This window comes from Podarcis pityusensis (assembly GCF_964106645.2).
Source record: "Podarcis pityusensis genome assembly, chromosome: 1".
Taxonomy (NCBI): Eukaryota; Metazoa; Chordata; class Lepidosauria; order Squamata; family Lacertidae; genus Podarcis; species Podarcis pityusensis.
The window spans coordinates 69,028,469-69,041,406 of record NC_138028.1 but is presented as its reverse complement, the minus strand read 5'-3'; the positions used below and the strand labels follow the sequence as shown (position 1 = coordinate 69,041,406).

The 12,938-nt window shown below is 44.4% G+C and overlaps 1 protein-coding gene across 3 annotated transcripts in view; it reads right to left on the bottom strand.

The window, feature by feature from the left end:
- The window catches only part of IRAG1 (inositol 1,4,5-triphosphate receptor associated 1), a 94,395-nt gene extending 81,488 nt beyond the window's left edge, over positions 1-12,907 (bottom strand). For all 3 annotated transcript variants that reach the window (XM_081013096.1, XM_081013098.1, XM_081013097.1), the window contains exons 1-9: positions 11,673-12,907; positions 11,098-11,209; positions 8,856-8,972; positions 8,491-8,671; positions 6,881-6,942; positions 4,197-4,275; positions 2,263-2,418; positions 1,192-1,309; positions 59-106 (exon numbers count right to left, since the gene is read on the bottom strand). In XM_081013096.1, the coding sequence (XP_080869222.1) occupies positions 59-106; positions 1,192-1,309; positions 2,263-2,418; positions 4,197-4,275; positions 6,881-6,942; positions 8,491-8,671; positions 8,856-8,972; positions 11,098-11,143 (807 nt within the window). In that variant the 5' untranslated portion in view covers positions 11,144-11,209; positions 11,673-12,907. The remainder of the gene's footprint in view (positions 1-58; positions 107-1,191; positions 1,310-2,262; positions 2,419-4,196; positions 4,276-6,880; positions 6,943-8,490; positions 8,672-8,855; positions 8,973-11,097; positions 11,210-11,672) is intronic.
- Positions 12,908-12,938: the final 31 nt, after the last annotated feature.

Genomic DNA, 12,938 nt, shown 5'->3' with positions numbered 1-12,938 from the left:
GGAGCTTTGTACATATGCCCCATGGGCAAATTTTATGGCTACCAAAAAAACCACTTACCTCCTCTAGCGAAACAAGTTTTATACCAAGGGACTTCATGCTTTCTTTCTGTTTTAAGAAATGAAAATGAATGAAAATGCATTAGGGGGTGGAGAGACTCAGGGCCCTTCCAGACAAACTACTTATTGAGCATTTGCTTACACAAAGCTTATGTGGAGGTAAGGAATGGATGGGTCTGTCTGCACTATTGAATTTAAGGCTGGAAAAATGACAATGTAGCCAATCATGGCCAGGGCTGGTTGAGAAAAGGTAGCCCTTTTGTTATTACCACTGGTTTCATTAGAAAATCCCTGTTTTCATGAGTGTTTGAGAGGTATATTAAAGTGCTACACAGGCTGTGTGTACACACTGAAGCATAGGACACACACACTCCACCCGCAACAGTGACGTCTCACAGCTGCATGCTACAATTTGCTAGGCACTGTATTAAGATTTGCCCTCTTGGTGGCCTTGAAGCAAGGGTCTGGACCCATTTACTTTATCCACAGTAGAAGCTGCCCCTGTAGCCCCCGGCAGCTGGTCTGGTGGTTGTATAAGCACAATGGGTAAGCCAGAATGAACAACACTTGGCTTCAAGTGTAAGGGGCTCAAAATACCACTCACAATGGCTGGTTTCTGGGTTTGAAGGCACCATAAATTATACGGTAAGGGTCTCGTGCTTGTCCAAAGGCCTTTCTGCAATCTGGTTTCTTAAGCCTTGGCTCTCAAGCACAATAAAGTACCCATAAAAACACCAGTACATGGATGCTCATGGACAGTGGGTAAAAGGCCAGATTACCATCAAATCATTTGAAGCACCCTACATTCAAACCCCCAGTCATTTCACTCATTACATGGCAGCAAACTTGGGTTTACTGCAAAGCATACAACTAGCAGGAGTCATTGGCAGCCAGTTCCAGATATCAGGATCAAAGTGCATGTGAACAATGCATGAGTTTGAAAAATAGCATTTTTTGAATTTATACTTATCTCTCTCAAAGCAGCAACCTCAGTAAAAAATGTTCAGATTATTGGCAAGACCATTTAAAAATAAAATAAAGTTCTGAACATATTAGGGTCAAAATGTCAACTACTAATGAATTCATTATCTCTCTCAAAGCAGCAACCTCAGTAAAAAATGAGCTGTTAAATACCAGACTTGCGACACATTTACGGATCACACCATTCTCTTCATGCAAGCTTGCCATTTTATTCTTGGTGTCTTCAAGTTCACGCCATATGTTTTTGTAGTTTTCTAAAGGCTTCTGCATGCTTAAAAAAAAAGGTTATATACATTTCAGTAGAGTCTTTAGAAAGCTCTTAAGCAGCAGCAAAGTTCACAAGCTGGACAAGGCACAAAAGCAGTAAAAAAAAAGATGAACCAACAAGTTACATCAGGGTTGTCCCGCCAGTATAGCACCCACAGAAGGTCTTAGTAAACATTGCTTCAAAAAGCCACAATAAGGTTCCCACTCAGTTCCTGTTTTCACTAGCTCAGTCTCTACTGTCCTGAACGCCCTTCAAACATGCCCACATTTCATTGGATGCCAGGATTGGACACCCAGCCTCACATCTGTTCTGAACAGAGGAGAAGTGAAAATAACTTCTCTCTGTGAGCAAGCACAGTGGCAGCTGATACAGGTGTATTTTTCTACCACTGAGGAAGGGATAATGGGAGAGGGGCATGGCTGCAGCATTTTGTGGTTGTGTTCTTTTTAATTTTTTTGCTCCTTTAGATATGGCAGCCATTATGCCTTACTCCCAAAGCATCCATTTGGTATTATGCCACACACCCCACAGCATCTTTACAAAATTCCCAATGTGGCCACTTGCCTGGAAAGTCCCACGGAACCTACTCGGAGAAACCTCCTATTAAACATGCATAGGAACAGGTTGCAAACTAAATAGAACATTAATACTGCCTACTTATAAAGTCAGAAAAGGCACTGCTTTGGAAAATGGAGCCCAGCACCACCTAGCCTTGTTGGTTTTTAAACTACATGTGAGTACTGATCAGAATAGGATCTGTCAGGTTGGTCCTGTTTCTTACCCACCCACCAATCTATCTAACTACTTCTCTTAAAGTGATCCATTCAAGAAGTTGGATCTGTGAGTTGACCTTTTTGTACACTGGCAGCGCAGTCATAATAACATGCTTTCAAACAGTGCTTCAAAAAATGAGAAAAGGAGAGAGTATATATACACACACACTTAGAAAATAATACCTTGCCAGTCTGTCTCTCAGCTCTACAATATCATCTGTCAATTGCAGATAGGATTCCTCAGACAACTCCATTACTTTCTGCATTCCCAGTAACTGCGCAGTCATTTTCTGATTCATGTATTTTAAGTCTTCAACGCTGCTGTTTAAGTCGAAAGCCCTTAATAAATTAAAATGTAGGCCTTCAGTATTAAGACACCTTTTCCGCAGTTTATAACCTTTGGCAGGTTTACAAGTCATTAAGTGCTAATCTAATGTGTACTTAATATCCACCCACCCTGATCCAGTGTGCCCATCCTAGCTGGGATGACATGAACAGAACCTGAGGAATAATCATGCTAATACTTGCTTGTCCAAGCCTTTGCATTAACCCTGCAAAATGTTTGATTACTGATTGGATTGATTCCTGGGCAAGAGCCAGGAAAAAAACTTTTCAGATGTGTATGTGCCTAACCCAGCCCCTTGGTGAGAGATAGACTACTGGGAAATGGCAATCTGGTGAGAACATGGAAACCATTAGAGGGTACATACGCAGGATGCTCGGTGGGTGGTAATACGATACTGAGCTCTCCCACTGATGTTGAACAGTGGCCTTGGGGCAGAGGAAAAAGCCAGCAACAGCATAATGTGCCTTTAGCACAGACAGAAGGTGAGGAAGATTCAGGAAGCAGCTATCGCTAAGGTCCTGGGGTGTGGGAGGAATGGAACAGGGAATAGACAATATTGTCATAGAAAAGTAGGGAGTAGATGCTTGACACCTGTTGCCTTGCTCAGCCTTCCCCCAACACAGACTTGGGTAGCATGCTGGCCTGCCCTCCCATCCAGTATTACTTAATGCCAGGTCAGTCTAATAAAACAATTCTCATCCATTATTTGATCATGGGTGAGGTGCCCAATCTGGTGTGTTACAGAGACCTGGGGAGGTAGGGCTGACTTTACCTAGCTTTGCATGCCTGGTTATTCAGTGCCGTGCCAGTCAAGGTTGGAGGGATAGGGAGGAAGAATGGCAGTGATCCATAAGAATCCCATCATTCTCACCAGAAGGCCAGACTATCTGGGACCTGGGTGTGATAGTTTGTACTTGGTGTTGGGAGCCAGACACAGAACAGGGTTCTACTTGGAGTACCATCTGCCCTGCAGCCCTACAACTTCCCTCACTGAGATGGTGGAGGGATAATGTTGGAGAATCCCAAGACATTAGTTCTGAGGGTCATCAGTATCTATGTTGATGCTGCCCTATGTGGGCCACTTCAGGACTTCCTGGCAGCCATGGCAACCATGGAGCTGTCTCAATACATCATGCACCCAACGCATACCACAGATAATGTCCTAGGCTTTTGCTACAGAGCGCACTGAGAAAAGTCAGTAGGTGAATATTGCCCCTCCGTCATGGATATATCATTCACTAGTGAGCTTCTGATTGGCTATGACTCAACCTCCCTGCAGAGGTCTAATACTCTGCCTCTGTAACATCCTCAGTAGATTGCCCAGCAATTCACTGTTTAGAGTGGTAAACCAGCTGGTCCAGACCAGAGTGCTATCATTGACCAACCCCACCCCCCACCCCAAAAAACCATCAGTCAGTAGCCTGCTGTGAGAGATTTGTGAACCACTTTATGGGCAAAATCACCCAGATCTGTGCTAAACTTGATGCCACAGTTAGTTCAGGTCCATTGGAGGTCCCTGGACCACCATCAAATTATACCTAGTAGGATTCAGTTGTTTCAGCCAAGGACGTGGACAGGATTGTGGTGGTAAGATCAACAATGTGTCCTTTTGACCCCACCCATCATAGCTGATAAAATCTAATAGGAGGGTATTGAGTTATGCCCACTGCGTTGAAAGAGGCAATGGTGTTGCCCCTCTTGCAATGTAAACAGCAACACCACGCAATGTACACAGCTGAATTCCTTCAACTTTCATATTCATAAACATTACTTGGAAATGTCCATTTCAGAATCTCCAGGTCTTCCTTCATATATGTCAGCATCTTCATCAGATAAGAAGGACATCATATCTGTTCAAGGGGGGAAAGGGTGTTGTATTAAATGTTGTTTTGCAATACGTATCGACATTGTGTTGGCGACATTGGTTGTTTCAAGCTAGGCTTTGGGAAAACTAACACAAACATGTGAGAAGTAGGCACATAAAATGAATGTGTAGGTGTTGGCCGTAATGCAAGTGTTAGGCATACTTGAGGCAGCTGAGCTTAAGCATATCTAATTTTCTTTAAATAAAAATCCAATACAATCATCGCATGAAAAACAGAAGGTGCACTTTGATGTTATCCCATTTTAACCTCACAATAATCCTCAGAAGTAGCTTAGGCCACTGAGTAAGACTTAGTGAGGAACTGAATCCAGATCTACATTCAACATTCTGTCCACCACACCCCCATTCTATCCACATTCACTAGACCAAAATTGTGCTGGGTAATGCCCTTCAAGTTAATGACAGTAGTAGTGGCAATTGTCCTTTATTAAGCATAGGCTTACAGCTTCTCCTGGATAATTTGATTAAAAATTTCCCAGGACAGCCCACAAGGCCAGTTCCAGATACAGTGGTACCTCGGGTTAAGAACTTAATTTGTTCTGGAGGTCCGTTCTTAACCTGAAACTGTTCTTAATCTGAGGTACCACTTTAGCTAATGGGGCCTCCTGCTGCCGCCGCACCGCTACCACACGATTTCTGTTCTCATTCTGAAGCAAAGTTCTTAACCCAAGGTACTACCGTATTTTTCGCACCATAGGGCGCACCTGACCATAGGGCGCACCTAGTTTTTAGAGGAGGAAAACACACAAAAAAATATTCTGAATCAAATGTTGCACTAAACTATTTAAAGCAGCAAAGCGGGTGGCTCCTGTCCACTTTGCTGCTTTAAAGCGAGCCTCAGAGGAGGGTAGGAAGGGGAACCATGGCTTATCTAAGTCCAGTTAATAATGCTGAGCCTGACTTATGGCCATCGAGATTAGCCTGGCCGTCTCAGTGGAAATCTGGGGAGGCTGGGGTGGACATTCCAGTGGTCAAAGTGTGGTTGTGTCTTCCTGCCCCGCATCTATTTCCTGCCCTCTTTCTCCCCTGCACCCCCGCACCCTGCTTCCAGGGAAGGAAGCGGAGCCATGGATCCTCTGCTCGCAACTGCAGTGGATTCCATCCACTTTGCTGCTTCAAAGGGAGCCCAGGAGGAGGGAATCCTCTGCAGCCGCAAGCAGAGGATCCATGGTCCCCTTCCTTCCCTCCTCCGTAGTTGCTTTGAAGCAGGAAAGTGGGAGAGGAGCTGCTTACACGAGTGTAAGCTGCTCCCCTCCCACTTTGCTGCTTCAAAGGGAGCCCAGGAGGAGGGAATCCGCTGCATGGATCCCCTTCCTTCCCTCCTCCTGGTTGCTTTGAAGCAGGAAAGTGGGAGAGGAGCTGCTTACAGGAGTGTAAGCTGCTCCCCTCCCACTTTGCTGCTTCAAAGGGAGCCCAGGAGGAGGGAATCCGCTGCATGGATCCCCTTCCTTCCCTCCTCCGTGGTTGCTTTGAAGCAGGAAAGTGGGAGAGGAGCTGCTTACACGAGTGTAAGCTGCTCCCCTCCCACTTTGCTGCTTCAAAGGGAGCCGGGGAGGAGGGAATCCGCTGCAGCCACGAGCAGCGGAGGATCCATGGTCCCCTTCTTTCCCTCCTCCGTGGTTGCTTTGAAGCTGGAAGGTGGGAGAGGAGCTGCTTACACGAGTGTAAGCTGCTCCCCTCCCACTTTGCTGCTTCAAAGGGAGCCCGGGAGGAGGGAATCCGCTGCATGGACCCCCTTCCTTCCCTCCTCCTGGTTGCTTTGAAGCAGGAAAGTGGGAGAGGAGCTGCTTACACGAGTGTAAGCTGCTCCCCTCCCACTTTGCTGATTCAAAGGGAGCCCAGGAGGAGGGAATCCGCTGCATGGATCCCCTTCCTTCCCTCGTCCTGGTTGCTTTGAAGCAGGAAAGTGGGAGAGGAGCTGCTTACACGAGTGTAAGCTGCTCCCCTCCCACTTTGCTGCTTCAAAGGGAGCCCAGGAGGAGGGAATCCGCTGCAGCTTCCCCCACCTCCCGGAGAGCCTGCAGAAGCCGCCCGCTCTTTAAAGGGGCTGCGCGGCTTCTCCTGGCTTTTCTGGGAGGTGGGGGGATTCCCCCACCTCCCGCAAAACCGGCAGAAGCCGCCCGCTCTTTAAAGGGGCTGCACGGCTTCTCCTGGCTTTTCTGGGAGGTAGGAGAAGGGACTAATGCAGCCAGTCAGTCCCTTCTCCCTCCTGGGGAAAAGCCCGCAAGAGCGCACGAAGCTTGTGTGCGGCTCTTGGGGGCTTTTCCCGCCTGCCTCCCCCTTGCATTCGCTCCATAGGACGCACACACATTTTCCCTTGCTTTTCAGGAGGGAAAAAGTGCGTCCTATAGAGCGAAAAATACGGTATTTCTGGGTTAGCGGAGTCTGTAACCTGAAGCATCTGTAACCTGAAGCGTCTGTAACCCGAGGTACCACAGGACCTGACACAAACACTGCATTCATAGTAGTCAGTGAAATAAGTCATGACTGATTCTGCTTTTAACAGAAATAGCACCCACATCTATGAAGAATAATGCATGACTGGAGAAGTAAGCCATCCACCTACTCACCATTGCAATGCAAATTTCTGTTAGTGGTAGTAGTGAACTTGTCAACTTCTGTTTCTGAAATGCTAGGTTAAAAAAAAAAAGCTGTTCTTAAACCGTCTGAAGACATTTGGTAATGGTAAGGTTGATTCTTCAAGAACTTGCAAAATTCTTTTACTGAATTTATGCAAACAACTTCATTATATTATATTAAGCATAAGCTATAGAATTCACAGAGAAACCCTAGAATTAATGTGATAAAATATTGTGAAGTAATATTCTGACCAAAATCTTATTTGTATTAACAATGATCTAGGGATTGCACTTCAAACTGTCTCTAAGTGCTTGAGATCTTCTCCACAAGTAGCTAGCGATAAAGGCTGAGCAGAAATTGACAGTAAGAATTTCCAGTTTTAGTTTAGGGATGCATTTCCCAGTCACCTTAATAGTGAAGTCAAAAAATTAAGAGGAGAACATTTGGCTTCAGCCTCATCCTTATTTATATCCAGCAGAACAGAGAGGTAATATATGGAGAGACAGGATGCCCATGTTATCTATAAAATTACTCCTCTGTTTGTCTCCCTAGGCAACAATCAATCCAATTTTTCATACCTGAGTGCTTGGGAATCATACAGTACACGAGTCTGAAAGTCAACAGCAGGGAACAAAACAGAATCAAAGAATTCTACCTCAGAGTTGTACTCAGTGCTCTTTTTCTAGAAAAAGAGGTTCTCTTATAATGACAATGGCACCCACCTGAGGGTTGTCAGAACTAAGCTCCAGGTGCAAAAAAGCACTGGTTGTACTATACACTATCCAACCCCTATTGTCTCCCTCTCCATGTGTGTCTTTCATAAGCAAAATGTGTCCTTAATAGACCGGGGGGGGGGAAACTATACTAAAGAAAAAGACAATAAATGAAATAAATATCATAGCAGAACCCATGGCTTATAAAACAGTTTCCCAAACCTGCCGATTAACCTGAATGTAGAGACTGAGGTGATTTGCGGGAAAGAACTTGTAGACAGGGAGGCAGTGCTCAACAGTTCTTTTATCAGTTTCCACTTTCCCAAATACAAACATCCCTCTCCGCCACCATCCCAGGCTATTTTTCCTTACAGTTAAGACTTATTCTGGAGTCAGAGCCCAGTTGGAAGAAAGCCATCTTAGGAAAACTAGCCCAAACTATGGCATTTTTGAGGAACCAGATGTGCTCTTCAGCAATTCTCCTTGGCAATTTTTCTGCCCCCATATTACAATTACAATGCAAATACATTATCCTGTACATTTGTAACTGCAGTTTAAAAGTAAATCTTAAGAGAATCTAAGTAACCCATGTGCTTTATAACATGTAGCTCCACTACTTAAGGTGTGTGCATAAAGGGGCTTGGGCAGTGGGAAACAACGTAATGAGCAATAGCTTTACCATTCTACTTCTGGTCCCATTACCCACCCTGTAGACTATGCAGGCTTCCAGCTTTGCCCCAAAGCGGTCAGAGACCAAGAATGAAGAACAGAGTACAAGAAATAGAAGCCTTGTTGCCACTGCTTATGCGTTTTAGAAATTATATCAAATTGTATCTCAATTAAAGCCAATGGGAAAGCAGAGAAGAGTAAAATGGACTTTCACTTACCAATCTTGACAGCATATGGCTATCCATTCTTTCATAGTTTCATGAAACGTTTCTCTGTCAACAAGAACATTTTGCCTTTTCGGGTCCAGCATGTTGTAGAGCGTGAGCAGTTTACCATTCTCAAGGCTATGCCCAGTCATATCCTCCAAATACTTTATAAAAGCATATGCAGGTACACCTTCTGTTATTTAAAAAGCAGGGGGGCAGGGAAGAAGCAGTGATTTTCATAGATTTTACATTGCAAACGTTATAAGGAAAGGCTGGATAAGTTTTATTGAAAAGTTACAAATAAATGTACAAACTTTCACTAACTCTACACACCCAATTGCTCATAGGAATAAGATCTAGAAAAGCATCAAACGTACCTGTTTCTTTAGTGTTGCAAACTTCAAAAGCAATGTTGATTAAATCATCTTCCAAGCAATTAGCAGAGAGTGACATGTTGTTCGCTACAAATTCATCAACTAAAGAGCTGGCATTTCCTAAAATGAAAGTGGTGTGGAAAGATAGGATACTTAAAAAGCACTTTAAAAACAAAACTGTAGATTACATTTTCAAGAAACTGTATGCCTAAGAACAATCTCCCTATCAGCCTTCTCTCAGAAGAAGGTATGAATTTACAATTCTATCAAAGCCAATGGTTGTGTAAGCTGTCAAATTCCCACAAAGGTACAGAACTTAAAACCCGGTGCTCATTAGTTCCCTTAGTACTTAACCTGAACCTTAGAGGGCTTAGAGCTTAACACATTACAATGGCAGTTTGTGAAAAGAGATTTTGTAATATTAACTGGCTCTGCTGAAGCATGTGTTGTAATCCTACATAACGTTTAGGACCAGATCCAAGAACCAAATCTATAAGTATTAGCACTTCCAAAACCAGAGACAAATTGAGCACACTGAAATGAACATCCTGAACAGCATATAGGCAGAAAAAATGCTTTTACTTCTGGAAACAGAGGATTGAACTATGTAAACATTGACTGTTTCCAAACAGGTGGTTCCTAGGAGTGAATAAATCATTGCTCTCTTCTACAAACAGAATTGCAATTGCATTTCCATACTAATTAGGGATATCACACATTTTCTCTATGTTCATCCTGCTGTGTTCACTCCACACCGGGAAGCATGATGTAGCTGCTGTAGGTGGAGATGGTTCAGCTCCCCTGAGCAGCAATTAAAAATTATATTAATTTCAGGTGATAATTTATTAAAGAATTATTTATATAGCACAGTGATGGCCCTACAGATTTGGATGGACTACAATTTTCAACAGTAGATGATGTTGGACTGTGATTCTTGTATTGCAGTCCAGAAACACTTGGAGGGCCACGGTCTCTCCACCCTGATTTACCACCAAGTGCTTATCTATTTGTGTTTACCCATTACTGCCCATGAATTTTTTAAAAAGTCTTTCCACATTCATTTTGAATTGGATGTGTTTAAGTAGGAATGACACACGATTAAAAATATTTTTACTCTTTGTTTTATAGTGCTGTAACACCTTTTCATTCAATCCAGGGGTAGCAAATGAGGGGTCTTTTGCGTGTTTTGGGGACTGCAGCTCCCATCATTCCTGGCCACTGGCCATGCTGGTAAGGGATGAGGGAAGCTGCAGTCCCAACAAAATCTAGAGTGAATCACATTGGCTATTCCTGATTTAAGCAGTACTTTGCTAATATTTTAATATATTTTGAATTATGGCTGGAAAAGTGTTTACAGTAACTCTGCCTTTTTATGGCTTTATCAAACGGTGCCCACAATTAGGAAGGATGGTTATACTGTGTGTGTGATGAGGTATGAACACATCACTGCCCATGTCAAAATCATGCCTCTGAAAAAAACAACAACCTGAAAAGTATTGCTAAGGGTATCTGCTCCTGTAAATATGGTGCTACCCATCTGTCCTTCTTCAACAACATCCCAGACCTTCTGTGTTAAGTAAAGAGATGAAACAAGCATTGAGAGGGTTACAAATGGGTGATGGGTAGACACCCACTACCTGTAAAATGTGAGTGAGGCACACATAGCATAGCGATTTCATACAAAACAGCTAGCGTGGGAGAAGCCGTGGAGGAAGCTAGCTAGATCTGTAGCAAATGGATTTCTGTTCCATGCCAAACGTCTTTGTTTTTGCTCCCAGTAAGAGGCATTTTTCACAAATCCTGAAAGTTCATATACCTGAGTAAATATATAAAGTTTCTCTGCTGCCACTCTGACTTTATCACACACTCTCCCCGAAACAATAGGCAGTGCAATATTAGTGACAAAATAGGAACCAAACTGTTCCTCAAGTGGTTTGAAGGTGGGGAAACAGTTGTGGGAAACAATTAAGGAACAGAGCCATAGCCATTCTATACCTTTGTATGTGAGGGTGGAACACCACATTATCAAGAAACAGGGCTGAGAACATGTGTGCTTTCTTTGTAAGTGAAATGCAGGGACACAGGAACTATTGCAGGAAATAACTGATTGACAGGAATGGAGTGCTTTACTCTTCCCCACACCTGCTTGTTTCCTTTCTCCTCCTCAATACAGTTTTTAATGTTTTTCCAATACTGTAAGCTCAGGAAAAACAGCAGCTATTCAGTTGTGAAGTAAGACTCTTACCTGATAACAGCATGCCTTGTGAAGAAATACTTGATGTGTAATTCATGTTTAGTGAACTACAGATTCAAAGAGATGTTTTCTAATTTGTGTCTGTCCTGTAACACGAACTTCACTGAAACATAATAATAATAATACTTAGCACCTCCATTAGTCTTTAGAGTATTCAAAGTATTTTACATAACAAGTATTTAACATACATGTAACCATGCATGGAGTCCCGCCCTAAGCTGAGAGTTAGCAGACACAAAAAGCAGAGCTTGAGAGAAAGATAGTTGTGTTTTTTTGCAAGCTGGAGGAAGAATGAGTTGGTGGGATCTGGCAGTTTGGATCCACTGCCATGAGAGAAACAGTACCCGCTTGGAGCTTAATGCCTTGAACCCTTTTACTGTAGGCGCAGGTTGCAAACAAGCCATATATCATAAAGACACCACAATCTCCACTGTGTCTCATTTCCAAAGGAAACACAAACCCTGGGTTAGTTCCTGTTCCAACATTTCGGAGATAATACTGCTTTTAAGTATATGAAACACTTTTATTCTTGAACAAGGATCAGTCAGTATGCACACACAACATACATTGCTGAAGGCTCTCTTGCATGTTCTGTTCATTTGGTCTGTCCTACATCTGCTCTGGAAACAGGAGGGGTAGTAAGTTGACCGTAGCTCATTTTTTAATTGAAAATAATGTTCAGGCAGTGAATTTGGGTGCAACGTCAACAGATTTAGCAGTATGTGATTTAGCAGTAGGTGTTTAGGTTGTGTGAAAGAAAATGAGCAGGCTTGACAGTTTGCACCCCTGTGTTTGTACCTGTACTAATGTCAAGCTGAATCTTCTACCCCGCTCAAGAGAACAAAGTGCAATTATAGGTATGCCTATTCCTAAGTAAACCCCATTGAATTCAACTGAACGTCTACTTTTCTGGGAGTAACCCCTATTGAATTCAGTAGGACTTACTTGTGGGGAGACACGCATTTGATTGCACTATGAACTGCTGCTGCTTCTTTTAAACAACATTATAAGCACTTCAGTCTCTGGGCATGCCTCAAGCCATGCTGCCGGCCGTTTTCTTTTAGCAAATTGTGCAGAATACGCTGGTGAGGAATTCTAGGCTGCAAAATGCGGCGCAAACTTTTACTCTTCCCCGGCTTTAAAATCCCCTTGTATGAAACCAACCGGCGCCTCAGGGAACGGGCTATGCTATAAAATCCGTGACCTAATTTACTCGATTCATCTTAAGTGTGCGTGTTTCGCTTCTGTTTTTTACTTTACACGGAGGCATTCCGACATTATTCCTCCGTCCGAGGGAAGTGGTCCAGAATTCCGCCTCTCCGTTCTGCATAACGAGCGGATTCCGCCTTTCTTTTCTTTTTTTCAAAGTCGTTTATGTTACTGAGGAGGAGGAGGGCCCGTTCCCAGGTAGGCCGCTCTTTTCGGCGCCCGCTCTCGTGGTCCGCTGCCCCCTGCAGGCGAAGGCCGGGGAGAGCGAAGGCGGCGGAGCAACAGAGGCGGGAGCCACAGACGACGACGACAGTGGCGCCGCCTTCGCCTCTCCTTCTCCACGCCCTTCCCTACGAGCACTTCCGAGGTCGAGGCCTGGAAGCGGCTGCGCGGACCCGGACGGCGACGGGACCTGCTCCCGAGAGGGCGGAACGCGGAGGCACCTCATCGAGAACGAGCCGGAGGCGTCGTGTGAAGTTGCTCGGCTGAGGCGGCTCCTGGGGACACGGTGCCCGCAGCCGCCATGTCTCGCGGCTCGATCGAGATCCCCCTCCGGGACACGGACGAGGTGAGGGGCGGCGCGGGGGTCTCCGGGGGGCGCTCGTGGTGGTGGGGGGGTCCTC